This window comes from Emys orbicularis, chromosome 21, assembly GCF_028017835.1.
Source record: "Emys orbicularis isolate rEmyOrb1 chromosome 21, rEmyOrb1.hap1, whole genome shotgun sequence".
Lineage (NCBI taxonomy): Eukaryota > Metazoa > Chordata > Testudines > Emydidae > Emys > Emys orbicularis.
This window is the reverse complement of record NC_088703.1, coordinates 20,124,424-20,143,503: the sequence shown is the minus strand read 5'-3', so window position 1 is coordinate 20,143,503 and position 19,080 is coordinate 20,124,424. Positions and strand designations below refer to the sequence as shown.

Genomic DNA, 19,080 nt, shown 5'->3' with positions numbered 1-19,080 from the left:
TGTTTATTAATTGGCCCAGAATAAGTGATTAATACCTGGGGGAGCAAACAGCTGTGCATATCTCTCCATCAGTGTTATAGACGGTGGACAATTTATGAGTTTACCCCGTATAAGCTTTATACAGAGTAAGATGAATTTATTTGGGGTTTGGATCCCATTGGGAGCTGGGTGTCTGGGTGCTGGAGATAGGTGACCTGCTGAGCAGTTTTTGGTTAAAGTCTGCAGCTTTGGGGGAGTGGACCAGACCTGGGTCTGTGTTGGAGCAGACATAGCGTGTCTGGCTCAACAAGGCAGGGTTCTGAAGTCCCAAGCTGGCAGGGAAAACGGGCTCAAAGGTAATTTCAGCACGTCAGGTGACAGTGTGATGGTGTACCCCATAAGGCTTTATGGGGGGGGGGCTTATAAATGTATGTACGACATAACTGGAATATGTTTTGTGCTGCCTGTGCCATGTACTATATCTCCGTAAAGGTTATGGTCTACTATATCTATTCATCCTATCTGTACACATATATCATTTTCTACTTGAGGTTAAGAATATGGGCTGTATACTTGCTTGGTTTCTGAGTAAGCTTTGGGAGGCATTTGGTCAGTTTCTTTAGGAAGGAATTTGCCAGGTTAAGTACCTGATCAGGAAGCACTTGGGGAACAATGCATCTTGGAATGCTCCAATCCACATAAGAAGTCTTCCTGGAGACATACAAGATACCATGTGGACAATGGCTTCGGCCTGTAAAGACTGAGTCATGCAGGGACATGTGACTTGCCCAGGTGACTCCAGAACTCCATCTTGGAGCTGGACTTTGCATAGGAGTGAGGGAAAAGAGAAAGTCTTACAAGAGTCTATTTCTCTACAAGAGAAAGTCTATTTAAACCTGTGGGAGACCCCTCCATTTTGTCTTCAGCTGGCTAAAGAAGGAGCCTCTCCACCCTCCCAGGATACTTGAAGGAAACTGGAACAAAGGACAGTAACTGCAGGGGGTGTGAGTGATTGCTGGACCCAGGCTAAAAGGAGATTAGCCTGTAAAAGGGAGCATTCTGGAACTGGTGAGGATCTTATCTATATTTAGTTTGATTAGACATAGATTTGCGCATTTTATTTTATTTTGCTTGGTGACTTACTTTGTTCTGTCTGTTACTACCTGGAACCACTTAAATCCTATTCTCTGCATTTAATAAAATCACTTTTTCCTTATTAATTAACTCAAAGTATGTATTAATACCTGGGGGAGCAAACAACTGTGCATATCTCTCTATCAGTGTTATAGAGGGCGAACAATTTATGAGTTTGCCCTGCATACGCTTTATGCAGGGTAAAACGGATTTATTTGGGTTTAGACCCCATTGGGAGTTGAGCATCTGAGTGCTAGAGACAAGCACACTTCTGTGAGCTGTTTTCAGGTAAACTTGCAGCTCTGGGACAAGTGATTCAGACCCTGGGTCTGTGTTGGAGCAGACGGGAGTGTCTGGCCTGGCAAGACAGGGTGCTGGAGTCCTGACCTGGCAGGGAAAACAGGAATAAAAGTAGTCTTGGCACATCAGGTGGCAGCTCCCAAGAGGGTTTCTGTGATCCAACCCGTCACAGACAGTCCCAAAGGGGTCTCTGTGACCGAACCCGTCACAGGCCCCATGTCCCCTTCCCCAGCCCATCCCCGGGGCAGTGGGTCTGCGCAGCTCAGGGCCTGGGGCAGAGCTCACAGGGGTTGACGGCTGAGCCAAGTTTCCCACTCCAACCTCAGGATGTTGTGAAAGGGGCGGGGGGGGAGCCGACCAGCCCCCCAGAAAGGGGAGGGGGCAAGATCACAGGGACAGAGCTCAAGAGAAACTGCCCCCCCCCCCCGGCAGATACCTCAGCTCCGGCTCCCCAGCTGATTTGCCCTTCACGTCCCCCCCCCCGACATTCACAGATTGGGCCCCTCAGCCCCCTGATCTGCCACCTTTCCTGTGTCCCTTCCCCCAATCACGTCTCCCCAACCCCACCCCCGTCCCATGTCCCTGGCTGTCCCCCTGTTCTGTCCCCACAGCCTGTAGTTCCCTCACATCCCCCCCTTCAGCTCTCCGCCCTCCTAGTTCTGCCCCATCCCGTGTCCCTTCACCCCCTCATGCCCCATGTCCCATCCCCTGTTCTCCCCCCTCCCCGTCCCCTCACGCCCCCAACCTCCCCATTGTAGGGAAGGGACCCCTGGTTGCCCTCAGTTAACATGGCCGCCCCATCGTGTAGTAGGATTTATTGTTTGCATTTTGTATAATTTAGAATGAAGGATAAAGAATCATAAATTAAGAATGTAGCATGTATTAAATGTATTGATGTATGATTTGATTATATTTTGCTAGCCATTCTTTTTGAGTAGCAGAAAGGAATGGCCTAGCAGACATTGGTAGAGATGCATCAGCCAGATTTTGTGTTTGTGTTTGGACTGATTTTAAGGCAGTAACATTGCAATTTGATGTTTTGGTTTAAAATGTTCTGTGTACATTCATTCTGTTTTGTGTGTGAATGAGGAACGAGTGTGTTAAGAGATAAGTGTGAAGGCCATTGCTGAACCAGATGGTCTAGGGAGGAACTGGAGACAGACGCTGCAACACCCCCCTATTAAAATATCCGAGGAAGGCAAATTGATGACTCTAAAAATAAGACAGGCACCTATCAATGGGGACAAAATAGTTGTGATTAAAACCAGCCTGGGGTAACTCCCTAAAAAAATTAATAAAAAAACAAGATCAAGGATGAGAAGGACAATTTAAGAAAGCAAGCACTCGTCAAACAACAATTGATTACAGAATGACAGTGCAAAACTTATTGATCCCAATAAAAAAAAATCACTCTATAAACAGGGGGCCTTCCCCTAAAACTTTGGGTTCGTCCTGCCAAGACTTCCCCGAAGCATCGTGTTGCGACCGACAGAACCCAGCTCCTCCCTACCCGTGATCAATCTAGCTGGCCACTAGATTGATCCGGACTCTGGACTGGTAACTGTAACATCGACTGGGGGGACAGAGAGAGAGAGTGTGTGTGTGTGTGTGTGTGTGTGTGTGTGATTGGATGCATATGCTAATTGTTCTATCTTCAATAAATGCAACATATTGCCTTTTCCCCTGAAAAAAATCCCGTGTGCTTCTTATAAGCATAACAGAGCCCAGCATAACGGGGCCAGCACAGTCACTGCGCTTCATCCCGGCCGCACGGCCCCAGTGACAAGGCCGATACAGGGGCCTGCAAGGAAAGAGTCTCCTGGATGCTTTTCCCCAAAATCCAAGAGAGAGCTGGGCTAGTGACACAAGAGACACAGGGCCCCCCACTCCTCAGCAAGGTAATGGCACGGATCCATCTGCAAGGAGCCCGTGGAGGGGTGGCTGGGGCAGGGCAAGGAGAGGCCGAGGGGACCTAGAGGCCAATTGCGTTTTATCTCCATCAGCTGGGGAAGGAGAAACCAGTTCAGTGGGGAATGATCACAAGTGAATCAGAGTTCGCTGGTGTAGCAGGAACTGCTGGGTAGGGTCACACTGGGAACTATTGCTGAGCTCACCTGAACAGTAACTACCATTGGCTGAATTCAACCCACTTCCTGGGCAACGATTTACATTCATGGAGCACCAGGATCTGGAGTTAGAGCGTATAAGGCGCTAGGCCAGAACCCCTCTGCCCGGACAGGCAGGGAGCAGGGAGCCGGGCTGGGTCCTAGCAGGAGCCGGGTGCGGCGTGGGCGGCACATTCCGAGGGTGGGAACTGGCTGCTGGGGGCTCTGGGGCAGGACTCACCTCGGTGTGAGACTCTCCCCGGCGTGAGGTGAGGCAGCTGGCGGCTCTGGCGGTATCCTTTGTTGCCCCCCCATAAGGTGCATTCTTCTCACACACACAGAGCACCCCCCGTCCCCGCAGAGCACCCCCTCATTCCCCCTGGTGGAACACCTCCCTCCCCCCCATGGAGCACCCCCCCTACCCCTCCACCCTGCAGAACACACACTCCCCTGCAAAGCACCCCCTCTCCCCCCCCGCTCCAGCAGAGTTGGTGGGGGAGGTGCTGCTCGGGCTGGCTGAGTGGGAGGAAGTGAAAGTGACTCACTCACCCGGGTGCCAGCCCAGCAGCAGGGGCTGGTTTGTATCACGTGCACACAGCTGCGGGGGGCTGGGGAGCGTCTCTCCCCCGGGGGCCGCGACCCATCCGATCCGGGGGGAGCCGCGTGGGGCAGGAGGAGCTGCTGCGGGTCCCCGTCCCCAAGATCAGATGCTGCGCTAACTTCACCATGGTCCGTGGTGCCTGGTACGTGTGACCTGACCTGAGGGTTTGCTGCTGCTGTTGCCATTCTGCACCCCAAGAGGCGGATTTTGGGGTCCTGCAGTTTTCCACCGAGTTCCTCCTCGACTGCAGCTGTGGGACCAGCAGGCCGGGGGTGAGCCAAGCATGAAAGCGGGACCGTGTTGCCATTTAGAGCGTCATGTAACAACTTCGTTTGCCAAAACTGCTGGCTACCAATCCTGAATCCAATTTCAATATTTAAAAAAAAAATCAATATCTGAGCCCAAACCAGAAAATTAAGTGGTTGACAATTATTCATGACAGTTTTGGTTTGGGGCAGGGAGGGAGCCAGTTTTCATCAGAGAAACAAAAAATATTGAGGGGCTTTCCTCTTTTTTTTTTTTTTTTTTTTTTTTTTGTGGTTACAGACTAACACGGCTGCTACTCTGAAACCTTTCCTCTAGCCGTTACTGTTAAGCATATTACAGTTGTGGAGGGCTCTATTTATCTCCTGACTAGTGTGTAGAGTGACCATATGTTGTACTAAGATTCTCTTGCTTTTTTTTTCCCAGTGAGTCAGGATAGCTTTTGCCAGCCCAGAGGTTGGGGAGCCAATGTCTTCAGTTTTCACAATGTTTTGTCCAACTTTCATGAAGTAAATACATGGTTAATATGAGTTTAAAAGGCCAGGGACATTCCTTGTGAAGAATCTGTGCAGCAGATCATGCTAGAGCTGTGAAAATGTCAGTTTAGAGGCACTGATTTATCATAAAAACAACAAGGAGTCTGGTAGCACCTTAAAGACTGACAGATGGGCGGGTCTGATATGGTGCTATATTGGCAGCTGTAGCTCCCTGTATTCCTGAAGATTTCATCACATGACATAATCTTTAATTAAAGATTAATCTATAATTCCTGAGATCTCCAGACCGATCCTGGAGGGTTGGCAACCCTAGGATGTGCATAATTCATCTGTCCCGCATCATTTTATTTTTTCCCCACAGAAAATACATTTTCCCAAGAAGTGCTGCAGTTCTGCCTTCTGCCCACCAGAGGCCGCTGTGACACCACAGCAGCCAGCAGCATGAACACAGCTCGCTGTTCTTGAGCCACAGCAGCCCCTGGTGGTCAAAAGGCGGAACTGCAGCACTTCTGGGGCAGAATGTATTTTCTGTGGGGAAAAAAAATCTCTGCCTGCCCTGTGCTGCAGAATTCCCCCAGGAGCAGAAGTTCATCACAGCACCTGCCCGCAGAGCCAGGTTAGGGCAGAGTGGGGCACCCAGGGCTGCTGGGGGGTCACAGACTGGGGCTCAGGAGCTAGTGGGGTGACAGCGTTGAGTCTGGGGATGGGGGAGGAGGCTGCAGGGACACATGGGGATGGGGGTTGCGGGGACAGGGGCTGATGTGCCTGACTGAATGGGGGAGGCTTGAGGTCACCCAGGGTCTGCATGGGGGAGGCTTCTCAGCTCCCTAACAATCCCCCCACCCCCACAAAAAACCTTCTCCCGCCCATGCCCAACCCCTTCCAGGTTCACTCCCAGGACCCTTCCCTCTCCCGCAGCTCCCCCGTTACCCCTGACTCCCCCAAGCCTTTGCACTGCTTCTCACAGGTGCAGGAAATACAGTTCTGCCGTGTGATTTAAATGAATTACTCAACGTTCTGTGTTAATATGCATAGTGAGGAAACTATTTTTTTTTAAAAATCAGCATTTATTTTTTTTTTGGTCTCTATTGTTACAGACACACTCGCTGACAGATATTTTGAAATAAATAACCAAAATAATTGAAACTGGCAGGATTATATTGTGGTATTTTGACAAATAAAATATGCAGAATTTTCAAATATTGTGTGCAGAATTTTTCATTTTTTGGCACAGAATTGCCCCAGGAGTAGGAATCCATGGGAAACCTGTGGGCTGGGTTCTGATCTCAGCCCCCCAGGGTCAAACCAGAGTAACCCTGAGCGCCAAGTTCTGGTCTCAGTCCTCCATGGTCAATACTAGGAGGTTGAACTGAGTTTTGAGGGGAAAGTTTTGGGGTCAGCTCCTCTTGTCCCCTCCCATCCTTAACACTAAAGTTTCCCCAGGCCCACAGATACTCACTTCCAGACACCCTGCTCCACCCGGCGGCCACCAGAATGGAAAGGAGACGGCTCGTTAGGGGCCAGATCCCAGAGCAACTGGATCCTACACCCTGGTATCACACACATGCCCTGGTCTCATATCCTCCCCACCCCCAGGGACACACGCCCTCGTCTCACATTCCTGCCCCCCATAGGCACACTCCCCGGTCTCAGGTCCCGCCCATGGGCACATGCCCTGGCTGTCTCCAATACTCACCGAGGAGGGGGACGGTGAGAGCAGATGCCATGATGAGGCAGTGAGGGGCCCCTCAGCGCTGCCTTTAACGCCCCGGTGCCCAGCTCCGCCAAGCCCCAAATAAGGAACTCAGCTGGTGGCTCCAGCTACAGGAAGCCAACAATGTCTCATTTCTTCCAGCGTTCATCACACCTTGTCTCTAATGTTCCGGCCAAAAGTAGTGCAGCCAAAATAAGCAGAGGTCTCTGCAAACCCAGGAAACCCTGGCCAAGAGCCATGCAGCTCCCAGCTTGTCTGTGTCTCTGTGGGATGGGAGGACAAGCCACTTTCAATGTACCCTGCAGCCTGGGGGAAGGTGCACCAGCTGGAAGCCAGGAGGCCACAGGGTCGGGTCTTCAATCTTCGACTGAGCACTATTTCCATGCAGATTCCCCTGCCCCTGCTTTATTGCATTCTGGATTCAAACATGGCTGGCGACGCATGAAGGTAAAATTAGTACGTGATCACAAAATTTAAGGATGGCATCGTAATGCATGTGCACAAGGGGGCAGAGTTAAGGGTGTTCGGGAAACCTTAACTGTGATTCCGGAGGGTTTGACTCTGCAGCCTTCCTGCTCAGCTTGCAAACCTGCCAACGTTTGACAGGAGCCGTGGCACTGTGTGAGGAGTGGGGGCGATGGGGAATTCCTGGCTTTGCTGCTGCTTGCACCATAACTCAGCAGTGATGGCGGCTTTACACTGTAACGTCTGGGTCTAAGGGGCTTTTCTCAGCATGTGAATGAAATAAACCAGGTTCAAAAGAAAATCAGAGAAAGAGAAATTCCATTCCGTGTCCCCAGTGGGTCTGTGGCAGGTTGCTCCCCCCCCCTCCCCCGTGGTGCCACACGATGTACTGGGGTACCACTGAACCCGCCTGTTCCACCAGCCTGGGCTCCCTTACACTGTCCTGCTGAGCCAGGCCCTCAAGCCTTCCCCAGCACACACAGGTAGGGACACCCCCAGCTGCAGAAAGACACAGACACTGAAACCAGCTCGGCGTGCGAAGCCTTCAGCTCTCAAGTGCACCCCCCCCTGGAGTGTAAACCCAAACTGTACTGTCTTGTGCTGCACAGGGAACTGTACAGCGTAACCGCATGAAATCCGCTCCCTCCCGCAATGGGGAGGAAGATCTGCACAGCTTTTTGCCCCCCCCCCAGTTATAAATTCCACAAATTAGTTTTAAAGAAAACAAAAACAAATTTATTAGCTACAAAAGACAGATTTTAAGTGATGATAAGCGATCGCCAACAGACCAAAGCGGATCACCCAGCAAATAAAACCAAACCGCAATATAAGCTTAGATCAGGGGTTCCCAAACTTGGTTCGCGGCTTGTTGAGGGTAAGCCCCCGGTGGGCCGCGAGATGCTTCGTTTACCTCAGCATCCGCAGGGACAGCCACTCCCAGCTCTCAGTGGCCGAGGCTACATTATTATTTTTTATTTTAAATTATATAAAATACAAACATAACATTTTACTACCACAGCCCGGCAAACCCCCCAGTGACCCCTGGGACCGGCTGTTACAGACCCAGCAGAGCAGGAACCAGGGGAGCTGTGGCAGGCGCCGTGTGAAACGAGGGGTTTGTTCCAGCCCCGGCCCTGTTCGCTGTAGCGAGTCTCTAGCTGGAAAATCCCCCGGGTTTGGGCGTCTCCCCACTGGCCCCAGAGACACTAGCGACTGTCCTGGGGGGGCAGAGGAGCCAGCGGAGCTGGGCTGGAGCCGGCGTCACCGCGGCTGCTGTTAAAATCCGACCCCATTTCCTCCTGGGTCGGGGGTTCAGCCGGGGGAGGAGTGATGGCATCAGGGTCCCTCTCTCCGGCTGCTCTGCTCAGGACGCCTCCACAGAGCAGGGTCCAGAAGGCCCGGGGGGCCCAGGAGACAGGGGTGGCTGCCACGACGGTGAAGCGAGTCTCTTTCTTTAAGGCCCCAAAGGGTGGTGGGCCGCACAGCCCGTCCCCGCACTATTTTATCTACCAATGAGGCCTCGTTTCCAACACCCCAATTTTGGGTCCTATATTTCTGCTCCCCCACTTCTCCCGTGTCCCAGGCAGGCCCCAGCCCGGCCCGTGGGTTCTGTCCGGCGGCCGCTCGGGTTGGACTAATCCCGTCTTTCTGTCTCGCCAACTTTCCCCCCAACGTTCATTCATCCAGGTTCTCCTGACGCTGCCTGAACTTCTCACTCACCTTCATCGGCTGAACCCACCACGAGGGGACATTTGGAGGCTCCGGTATCACAGCCCCCCTGGGGTGGGGAGATTTGGGGGCAGGGGAGAAGGAAGCTCTGGGGGTTTGTACAATAGAAATACAGGGTGGGGGAAGTCTAGGGAGAAAGAGGGAAGAGAAAAGGGGCTGGGGCACCCCACTGCAGAGAGAGGAGGGGGACAGACACCTGGGGGGCAGTAAGTGCCATTATTCAAGCACCAGGGCCAGACACAGCATCCCCACACACACAGGGGCCGAGGGCTCTGTCTCGGGGGGCTATGGGGGCTGGGATTCTGCGGGATGTGGGGGGCTGGCTCAGGGCTGGGTGATGTACCCTGGTGGTCCTGGGGGATTTAACGACCCAGCCGCCAGTTGGGAAAGCGCTAGGGCCAAATGCACCCTGCCCAGTGCGGCCCTGGGTGGACGGGGGACAATGCGGGTGTGTGAGGGGGAGGCTGTAACTGGGGGCGGCCTGTTTAGACTCGATGGGGACCCGAGGCAGGAGCTGGCTGCGAAGTGGCAGGCGGGTGGAGTGACCGTGGCTGTGAAATGCCGGGTGCCCAGCCCTAAGGAAAGGGAGAGGGTGGTGCTGGGAATCAGGCCCGGAAGGGGTTGTTATCGAGTGCCCAGCCCGCCAGTGCTCTGGGCTCCTCGCAGACGCATTTGGGGTCCTCCCGCCTCTGGCAGCCGTGGGTAGAGACCGTGGGTAGAGACCGGCCCGGCTGGGCCAGCGACTGGTAAGCAGGGCGGGCGGGAGGGATTCTCCGAGGCAGGGGTGTTTGGGGGCAGGAGGTTTTGTGCCGGCGTCTCAGCCCCCAGAAGAGGCAGCGGCTCATCGCTCTGGGAGATTCTCTTCCCTGCACAGCCGGATCCAGGCTCCTGGGGATGCAGAGAGACGGCACGTTAGAGGCGCCGGTGTCACCCTGGGCCCAGCCCCTGGGGGGAGCAGGGGCACAGAAGGGGGGGTCACCTCACCTAGGGTGCCCCCCTTGGGCGGCTGTAATAGGCCTCAGCCAGGATCAGCCCCAGGACGAGCAGGACTGCAGCACCCAGCCCCAGGCGGGCGATGTTGGCGTGGGTGAAATCCGGGAGGGCTGCTACGGGAGGAAGGGAAGAGTCACTCGGCGGCTCGGACCGGGAAATCAGCAGCAGGCGCTGCCCCAGTAGTGGAGCCCTCAACCCCACCATCCGGCAGGTCTGGCCCAGCCGGGGGTCTCCCAGACACTGTGGCTCTGGGGCCTCCCTGGGGCTGGACCCCCTCAGGGGAGACTGCGTCCTGCTGCCCCGGTGGCTGAACCTCAGCTTCCCCGGTGAAGGGGGCTCCCATGTGGACGAACTGCCCCCGAGACACCCGGCACCCCAGGACTGGGCCAGGGGATGGGGACAATCAGAGCCTCAGGGTCTTAGCCCCCCAGAACAGGGAACCACCCCAGATCCTGTCCCCACAGGACCCTTCTGTCCATCCCTACAGGTACCTCTGCCCCAGCCTGTCTGCTGTGCAGTGAGCCCAGCCCCAGGGTATCTCAGCTGCTGACAAACATAGCCAGGCAGTACGGGCTGGGGGAGGCTGGGACATCACCTGCTGCCCCCCAGACTTGAGTGCTGCCTGTGACGAAGTGGAGAATTTTCTTGTTTTCGGTGGGGTTTCAATGGTTTGCATGCGGAGGGGGTGGGACCCAGTTTCCCTGGGTGTTACTGGTTTAACGAGGTGAAGGGAGAGGGAGTGTGTTTTGCAGAGGACCGGAGAGAGGACGTGGGGACCCAGCCGATGGCCTGGAGGATGGATACCCCAGCGACCGGTGACCTGGCGACCTGGTGACCCGGTGACCCAGCTCAGGAGTTGCAGCTGGTTCTGGCCAGTGGGAGGACAATGGGCTGCAGAGTGAGGACCCAGTGACCTAACCAGCCGGTTCCAGCCAGAGGACAGAAGCGAGGAGAGGAGGCCCCAGTTTACAACCCTGTTTACCTGGAGAGAAGACAATGGACAGAGGCGGGACCTGGGGCCGGTGATCTCAGATGCCCAGCTGGGAGCAGGGGGGCTCTGGGCTGGAGAGGGGGAGCAGGCAGAGCCCACCTGGATGCAGAGAGACTGGGATGTGCTGGGCTGAGGGAGGCCAGGACTGAGGTCCTGAGAGTTTCCTGTGCTGTGTTCAACTCTCAATAAACCCTCCTGTTTCATGCTGGCTGAGAGTCACTCCGGTCTAGAGAACAGGGTGGCATCAACCCCTTTGGGGGTGGAGGCCCGGGGGGTCCAGAGCGAGTGGACTCCCCGAGGGGGCCCATGGCGAGAGAGAGACGTGCTAGGGCTCCGAGAGGTGCGGATCCAGGAGGTGGAGGGGCCTGACCGCGAGAGAGAGTGGATCCCCGAGAAGGGCTGTCTCACTAAAAGGGGACCCCCCACGGACCGCATGGGGCCAAGAGTGGGCACGATATGTGAGTCCGTGACACTGCCCAGGGCCCTGGGGACCAGGGCGCAGCCGGAGGCAGCAGAACATCCATTGGGTGGAGGGTCAGGGGATCCCCTGAGACCCCAGTGCAGGGAGGGGAAGCAAGAAAAGAGGGAATTCTGGGTAATGCTCACTCCTCTTGCCAGGGGATGTCATGTGGCCCAAGAAGGGGGGTTATTGCCCCAGGACTCTGGCACCCAGCTGGGCCTAATTTCACAGCCCAGCCCCACATATCCTGCCCCTCCCCTGGCATCCCCCAGCAAATTCCAGGCTGCAACCTGCAGGGCAGGAGGCATCGGGGGAGCTGGGGGTCTGGGGCTGCCCCTCCCCATAATGTCTGGGCCTCACCCACCCAGAGTCACTGTCCCCGTCCCGCACAACCAGCCCCAACCCCTGGGCACCACGACCTATTTCCACGGCTGGTTCAGTGGCAGCTTCCACCCCCACCCCTGCCTGGCCCCTGTACCTGGCCCCACACTGCCCGGGCGGGTGGTAGCTGAGGCTCCAGGCTGGGCCGGGTCGGTTCCCCCTGTGGGAATAGAACCAGTGTCTGTCAGGGTGGGGGAGGAGGTGAAACAGAGACTCAGCGATTCCCCCCATGGACCCTGACTCCTCTCTAGGTCCCCAGAATGGGAACAAGCTGGGGTAGTATCCCCTGGGAAAAGCCCCCTTCTCTGCAGCTGCCCCAGGGGGCAGGAATCCCCCCCCAGCCCCGAATCTCCAGCTGCTGCTGCTCCCCCCACATAGGGAACCCCCCAGTGACTCCGTCCCCGCTCCCCGGCTGGGCGTCCCCTCTGCTGGGTCAGGGCTCAGGGCAGAGCCTGGCTCTGAGCATCCCATTGGCACTGAGCCCCCGTGAGGGTCTGGCTGGGGGTGGGGCTGGGAACAGGGACGCCGAGCTGGGCCCCTCACCTCTCACCACCAGCTCCATGGGGTCGCTGGGGTACGACACGGCGAACGGCTCCGATCGGCTGTGATAGGAGGGGGTGGGACCCAGTTTCCCTGGGTGTTACTGGTTTAACGAGGTGAGGGGAGAGGGAGTTTGTTTTGCAGAGGACCAGCGAGGGAACTTGGGGACCCAGCCGATGGCCGGGAAGATGGATACCCCAGCGACCGGTGACCTGGCGACCTGGTGACCCAGAAGCCCAGCTGAGGAGACGCAGCCGGTTCTGGCCAGTGGGCGGACAATGGGCTGCAGCGTGAGGACCCAGTGACCTAACCAGCCGGTTCCAGCCAGAGGACAGAAGCGAGGAGAGGAGGCCCCAGTTTACAACCCTGTTTCCCTGGAGAGAAGACAATGGACAGAGGTCGGGCTTGGGGCCGGTGATCTCAGATGCCCAGCTGGGAGCAGGGGGGCTCTGGGCTGGAGAGGGGGAGCAGGCAGAGCCCACCTGGATGCAGGGAGACTGGGATGTGCTGGGCTGAGGGAAGCCAGGCCTGAGGCCCTGAGAGTTTCCTGTGCTGTGTTCAACTCTCAATAAACCCTCCTGTTTCATGCTGGCTGAGAGTCACTCCGGTCTAGAGAACAGGGTGGCATCAACCCCTTTGGGGGTGGATGCCCGGGGGGTCCAGAGCGAGTGGACTCCCTGAGGGGGCCCATGGCGAGAGAGAGACGTGCTAGGGCTCCGAGAGGTGCGGATCCAGGAGGTGGAGGGGCCTGACCGCGAGAGAGAGTGGATCCCCGAGAAGGGCTGTCTCACTGAAAGGGGCACCCCCCCACGGACCGCACGGGGCCAAGAGTGGGCATGATCTGTGAGTCCGTGACACTGCCCAGGGCCCTGGGGACCAGGGCGCAGCCAGAGGCAGCAGAACATCCATTGGGGGGAAGGTCAGGGAGTCCCCTGAGACCCCAGTGCAGGGAGGGGAAGCAAGAACAGAGGGAATTCTGGGTAATGCTCACTCCTCTTGCCAGGGGATGTCATGTGGCCCAAGAAAGGGGGTTATTGCCCCAGGACTCTGGCACCCAGCTGGGCCTAATTTCACAGCCCAGCCCCCCAGATCCTGCCCCTCCCCTGGCATCCCCCAGCAAATTCCAGGCTGCAACCTGCAGGGCAGGAGGCATCGGGGGAGCTGGGGGTCTGGGGCTGCCCCTCCCCATAATGTCTGGACCTCACCCACCCAGAGTCACTGTCCCCATCCCGCACAACCAGCCCCAACCCCTGGGCACCACGACCTGTTTACACGGCTGGTTCAATGGCAGCTTCCACCCCCACCCCTGCCTGGCCCCTGTACCTGGCCCCACACTGCCCGGGCGGGTGGTAGCTGAGGCTCCAGGCTGGGTCGGGTCGGTTCCCCCTGTGGGAATAGAACCAGTGTCTGTCAGGGTGGGGGAGGAGATGAAACAGAGACTCAGCGATTCCCCCCATGGACCCCGACGCCTCTCTAGGTCCCCAGAATGGGAACAAGCCGGGGTAGTATCCCCTGGGAAAAGCCCCCTTCTCTGCAGCTGCCCCAGGGGGCAGGAATCCCCCCCCAAGCCCCGAATCTCCAGCTGCTGCTGCTCCCCTCACATAGGGAACCCCCCAGTGACTCCGTCCCCGCTCCCCGGCCGGGCGTCCCCTCTGCTGGGTCAGGGCTCAGGGCAGAGCCTGGCTCTGAGCGTCCCATTGGCACCGAGCCCCCGTGAGGGTCTGGCTGGGGGTGGGGCTGGGAACAGGGACGCCGAGCTGGGCCCCTCACCTCTCACCACCAGCTCCACGGGGTCGCTGGGGTACGACACGGCGAACGGCTCCGATCGGCTGTGATAGGAGCAGCTGTAGCTCCCGCTGTGCTCCCGGCTCACGTTGCTGATGGGGAACACAGCCCCAAACCCGTCCAAATCCACAGATGGGAAATGGCGTCCCTCTTTATTCAGCACGAATCGCACGCCCCAGCGCTGCCCCCGACACCAGACGGTCACAGCTCCCCCCAGGGAGACCCCCCCGCTGGGTCTCAGGGCGATGTTGGGTTTGGGGCAGCTGGGCTCTGCAGTGGGAAGCAGACAGGCCGTGAGACGCAGGCCCCATCACTCTGTCCTGGGGCCCGTCCTCACCACGCGGCCTCAGGGGTGGGTCAGACCCGGTGGCCCTGGGAACGGGCTCCTGGATGCCTTTCCACAGGGGCCAGAGTTTCCTCTGAGCACTGGGCTAACAGCATGAGACACGGAGCAACCCCAGCCCCTGGGGGCCCAGAGCTCTGCTCCCTAGCGGGTGACAGGCCAGTCCAGTCTCCAGGGTCCATTCACTCCCTGGCTTCTCTGCTGGGAGGGCTGGGAGCCAGGACTCCTGAGTTCTCTCCCCGGCTCTAGGGTGGGAGTGGGGTCTAGTGGGGAGAGCAGGGAGGATGGTGGCCAGGACTCCTGGGTTCTGTGCACAGCACCACCACTGACTTGTAGGCGACTGTGCAAGTCTCAACTATACACTGAGGTTTATAACCTTCAGCTCCACCCATCACCCCTAACTGATGTGTTGTCTGGAAAAGGCCCCCCCGCTCCTTAGCTCCCCCTGGGGGCAGGGATCCCTCCTTCCTCTGCCCCAAATCTCCAGTGGCTGCTTCTCCCCACTGGCTGGGGAACCCCCCAGTGACTCCGTCCCCGCTCCCCGGCCGGGCGTCCCCTCTGCTGGGCCCAGGGCTCAGGGCAGAGCCTGGCTCTGAGCGTCCCATCGTGCAGAGACCCCCTGTGGGTCTGGCTGGGTGTGGGGCTGGGAGCCGGGCCCCTCACCTCCTACAATGATCCTGACGGGGTCGCTGGGATACGACCAGCGATTCTGATCCGTTATGGCGCGATAGTCGCAGGTGTAGCTCCCTCCATCTTCCCGGCTGACACTGGGGATGGGAAATTCAGCCACGGTCCCATCAGGCACCGACTGCGCCTGCAGGTTCAGGTGTCCAGCTTTACGCAGAAAAAACTCCATGTCCGGGTACAAACCCTCACAGCGGATGGTGATGCTTCCCCCGAGCGCCACCACCCTGCTGGGGCTCACCCAGACGGTGGGTTTGGGAAATTCACGCCCTGCTTTCAACAAGAGACAGGAGTTAAACAGGGGAGACACAGCCCCCTGCCCCCCGCCTTCCACCCGCCCCAATTCAGTCCATCCGTCATTCGGCCTCTCTAGGAGTCAGTCCCCTACCAGGGTTGGCACTGCTGCCCATGGGGCTTGGGGGCAGGGGGTTCACCCAGACGTAGTTCAGGACCCGACTGCATGAGAGGTCACCTGCCCCCCACCTGGACTCATCACAGGCCAGCCAGGGAGCCTGACCAGTGGGCCCCCTGAAGTTCTGCCCCCCGCCCTGGGGTTGGAAATAGAGTCTGTGACCGGTGGGAGTCGCCCAAGATCCACCTTTCCCCAGACCTTGGGAATGGGGGGTGGGGGGCTGTAAGTGCAGGGGAGGGAGCTGTTGGGGGTGGATCTGGGGACGGGGGCGGATCTGGGGGGTTCTGAGATCACAGGGGGAGTTTGGGTTGAGTTTTGGGAAAGGTTCAGGGCTCAGTTCCTCTTTTCCCCACCCCATGCATCCCCTCCCCCGTGCTTGATGTTACCTTCTTCGTCTTCCCCACAGACTGATACTCACCTCCCCACACCCCGCTGTGCCCGGCCAGCCAGCAGCCTGGAGAGGAGATGCTCGTTAGTGACTAGATCCCAGAGTAACTGGATCCTACACCCTGGTCTCACATCCCGCCCCCCTCATGGGCACACGACTTGGTCTCAGATCTGCACCCCATGGGCACCTACCCCGGTCTTAGATTCCCCCCCCACACACACACACACACCAATGGGCACATGCCCTGGTCTCTGTTCCCCCCCACATGGACACACGCCCTGGTCTCAGATTCCCCCCCCCCCGCAAACGGACACACACCCTGGCTTTATCCAATACTCACCAAGGAAGAGAACGGTGAGAGCAAACGCCATGATGGGGGCAGCGAGGGGCCCCTCAGCACTGCCACCAACACCCTGGAGCCCAGCTCCACCGAGCCCCAAATAAGGAACTCAGCTGGTGGCTCCAGCTACAGGAAGTCCACAATGTCTCATCTCTTCCTGCGTCCATCACACCTTGTGCCTAATCTGCAGATGAAATCTAGTGTGATCAACGCAAGCAGAGGTTCCTGCAAAACCCAGGAAACCCTGGGCCCATCAGCCTGGCCAAGCATCATGCAGCTCCCAGCTTGTCTATGTCTCTGTGGGGAGGGGGAAGACGTCATCCTCAGCGTACCCTGCAGCATTGGGGAAGGTGCATCGGGCTGGGAGCCAGGAGACCAAAGGGTCTTGTCTTCAATTTTCGACTGACCACTACAGTAGAACCTCAGAGTTATGAACTGACCAATCAGCCACACCCCCTCATTTGGAACTGGAAGTGAGCAATCAGACGGCAGCAGAGATAACTTGGGGGGGGGGAAAGCAAATACAGAACAGTTCTGTATTAAACAAAAACTGCTAAAAAAAGTAAGGGAAAGTTTAAAAAGAAAGCTTTGACACGGGAAGGAAACTGTTTCTGTGCTTGTTTCATTTAAATTAAGATGGTTAAAAGCAGCATTTTTCTTCGTCCTCTCTGCCCCGTCCTGTCTCCTATCAAAATCCCCAGCCCGCACCAACCTCGGCCCATCTACCCCCTGCAGCCTGTCTCCCCTCCAATCCTGTCTCCTCTCAAACCCCTTTCCCCACCACCATACACCGTCCTTGTGTTCATGGCTCATCCACACCCCTCACGGAAAGAATCCACTATCCCAGAGACTGCGTACAATGGAGATTGCTGGACCAATGGGGACTGCCTGATCCCCGGGTCGCAGCAAAGATCCTTCCAGCAAACTGGAAAAAAATATAAAAGAGGGGAAGGGACATAATCCCTGGGCTTCTCTTCCCCACAACGCAACACCTGGAGGAACATCTGGAGGACAAAGACTTTGAAGTGGGGAAGGGTGGTCCCAGGCTGGGATGGAGTCCAGTCTGTGTATTGATGTAAGGGGGCTGTTATCCCCTTACTAACATTCAGTGGGGGTATTTTGGTTGCTAGCTCTCAGTACCAAAAGGGGGAGGGTCGATGAGAAATCAGGAGCCTGAGACTGACAGTCCCCAGGGGCAATGGGAAGAGGCCAACGCTCCAGGTCAGCCTGATTGACAGGCCGGGCAGGCTAATCAGGGAGTCAGGAGGCCGGGGGGGTCCCGTCCCGTGTGAGCTGGAATTGCCTGGGGCAGACAGAGTGGGACCGAGCTAAGGAGAGAGCAGGGGCCCGAGCTGAGCTGGGGAGCAGAGCTGCAGCCCCAAAGCCAGAGCACAGCCCAGAGAGAGCCGACCTGCCCTGGGAGGAGAGCTGCAGCAACCAGAGCCAGAGGGGCCAGAGAAGCAGCCCAGCGAGCTGGAGGCAGAGCAGCAGAGTGGAGCTGGAGCTGGGGCTGGAGCTGGAGCTGGAGCAGTCCGGAGCTGGGTGCGGTGAGCAGCTGGGGAGAGCGAGGGGGGACCCTGGGCAGTGGGCCCAGCGCACGGAGACACCCCCAGCCAAGAGGCCTTGCAGGCCAGACTTGGAGGGGGATCGTAACCCCGACAGGGCGGGGGCGACGCTTGGAAGAAGGGTCCTGACACCCAGAGCCTGAGAGCGTGTGGCCACCGCCAGAGCAAGTGTCCGACCCGCAGCGTCTCTGCAGCACAGCCAGGGCCTGAGAAGGAGGCCCGGGACCTACCAGGAACAGACTGTGACCTGCCCTGATGTCCAGAGACACTGCTTGTGATGTTCCCTGCAATAGAACGGAGTGATGTGTTTCCTTCAGCCTTTCCCATTTTTCCTTATTCCTTTTTAAACTGATTGTTAATTAAATAAACTGTATTGCTTTAAATCGTATGTAATGATCAGTGGGTCAGGGAAACATCTGGCACAAAGAGAGCGCCCCGGAGTGGGGACACCCTCGCCCCTGTCCTAAGTGACCACGACAAGACTGGGGGTCGAGCCCCCAGGGATCCAGGGCCCAGCCTTGCCGGGGTTACGAGGACTCTGCCGCATGGGAGGGAGGAAGAGGAGCCCTCGAGGTCAGGCAGGCCTCTGGGTAAAGGGAGTGGGAGCGAGGACTCAGATCCTTTCACTAGCCAATCCCACCGGGGTGTGTATAACCCAGGAAAGTTCCCCACAATAGCGGGACCTTTCCCCCGCTTACATCTGGTACAGAGTGGTGACACCCGCCCCCCCAACCACCCCACCATGATCCCTGACCCTATAGTGCAGACATACAGACCCCACTGTGACCCCTGGGCCTATAGTGCAGGTGAGCAGGCCACACCATGACCCTTGACCTCCAACATTTTACCTCAGTTATGACCCCTGACACCCATAGAGAAGGAGGCGGGTGGTGGTGGTCGGGGACTCCCTCCTCAGGGGGACTGAGTCATCTATCTGCCGCCCCGACCGGGAAAACCGAGAGGTCTGCTGCTTGCCAGGAGCTAGGATACACGATGGGACGGAGAGACTGCCGAGACTCATTGAGCCCTCGGATCGCTACCCCTTCCTGCTTCTCCACGTGGGCACCAATGATACTGCCAAGAATGACCTTGAGCGGATCACTGCAGACTACGTGGCTCTGGGAAGAAGGAGAAAGGAGTTTGAGGTGCAAGTGGTGTTCTCGTCCATCCTCCCTGTGCAGGGAAAAGGCCGGGGTAGAGACCGTCGAATTGTGGAAGTCAACGAATGGCTACGCAGGTGGTGTCGGAGAGAAGGCTTTGGATTCTTCGACCATGGGATGGTGTTCCAAGAAGGAGGAGTGCTAGGCAGAGACGGGCTCCACCTAACGAAGAGAGGGAAGAGCATCTTTGCCAGCAGGCTGGCTAACCTAGTGAGGAGGGCTTTAAACTAGGTTCCCTGGGGGAAGGAGAC

At 57.3% G+C, this 19,080-nt stretch overlaps 1 protein-coding gene across 1 annotated transcript in view; it reads right to left on the bottom strand.

Moving 5' to 3' along the window:
* LOC135893077 (killer cell immunoglobulin-like receptor 3DL1) overlaps positions 1–16,135 on the bottom strand; it is a 32,457-nt gene extending 16,322 nt beyond the window's left edge. The window contains exons 1-3 of the mRNA XM_065420862.1: positions 16,105–16,135; positions 14,944–15,234; positions 13,923–14,207 (exon numbers count right to left, since the gene is read on the bottom strand). Of these exons, the coding sequence (XP_065276934.1) occupies positions 13,923–14,207; positions 14,944–15,234; positions 16,105–16,135 (607 nt within the window). The remainder of the gene's footprint in view (positions 1–13,922; positions 14,208–14,943; positions 15,235–16,104) is intronic.
* Between the last annotated feature and the right edge of the window lie 2,945 nt (positions 16,136–19,080).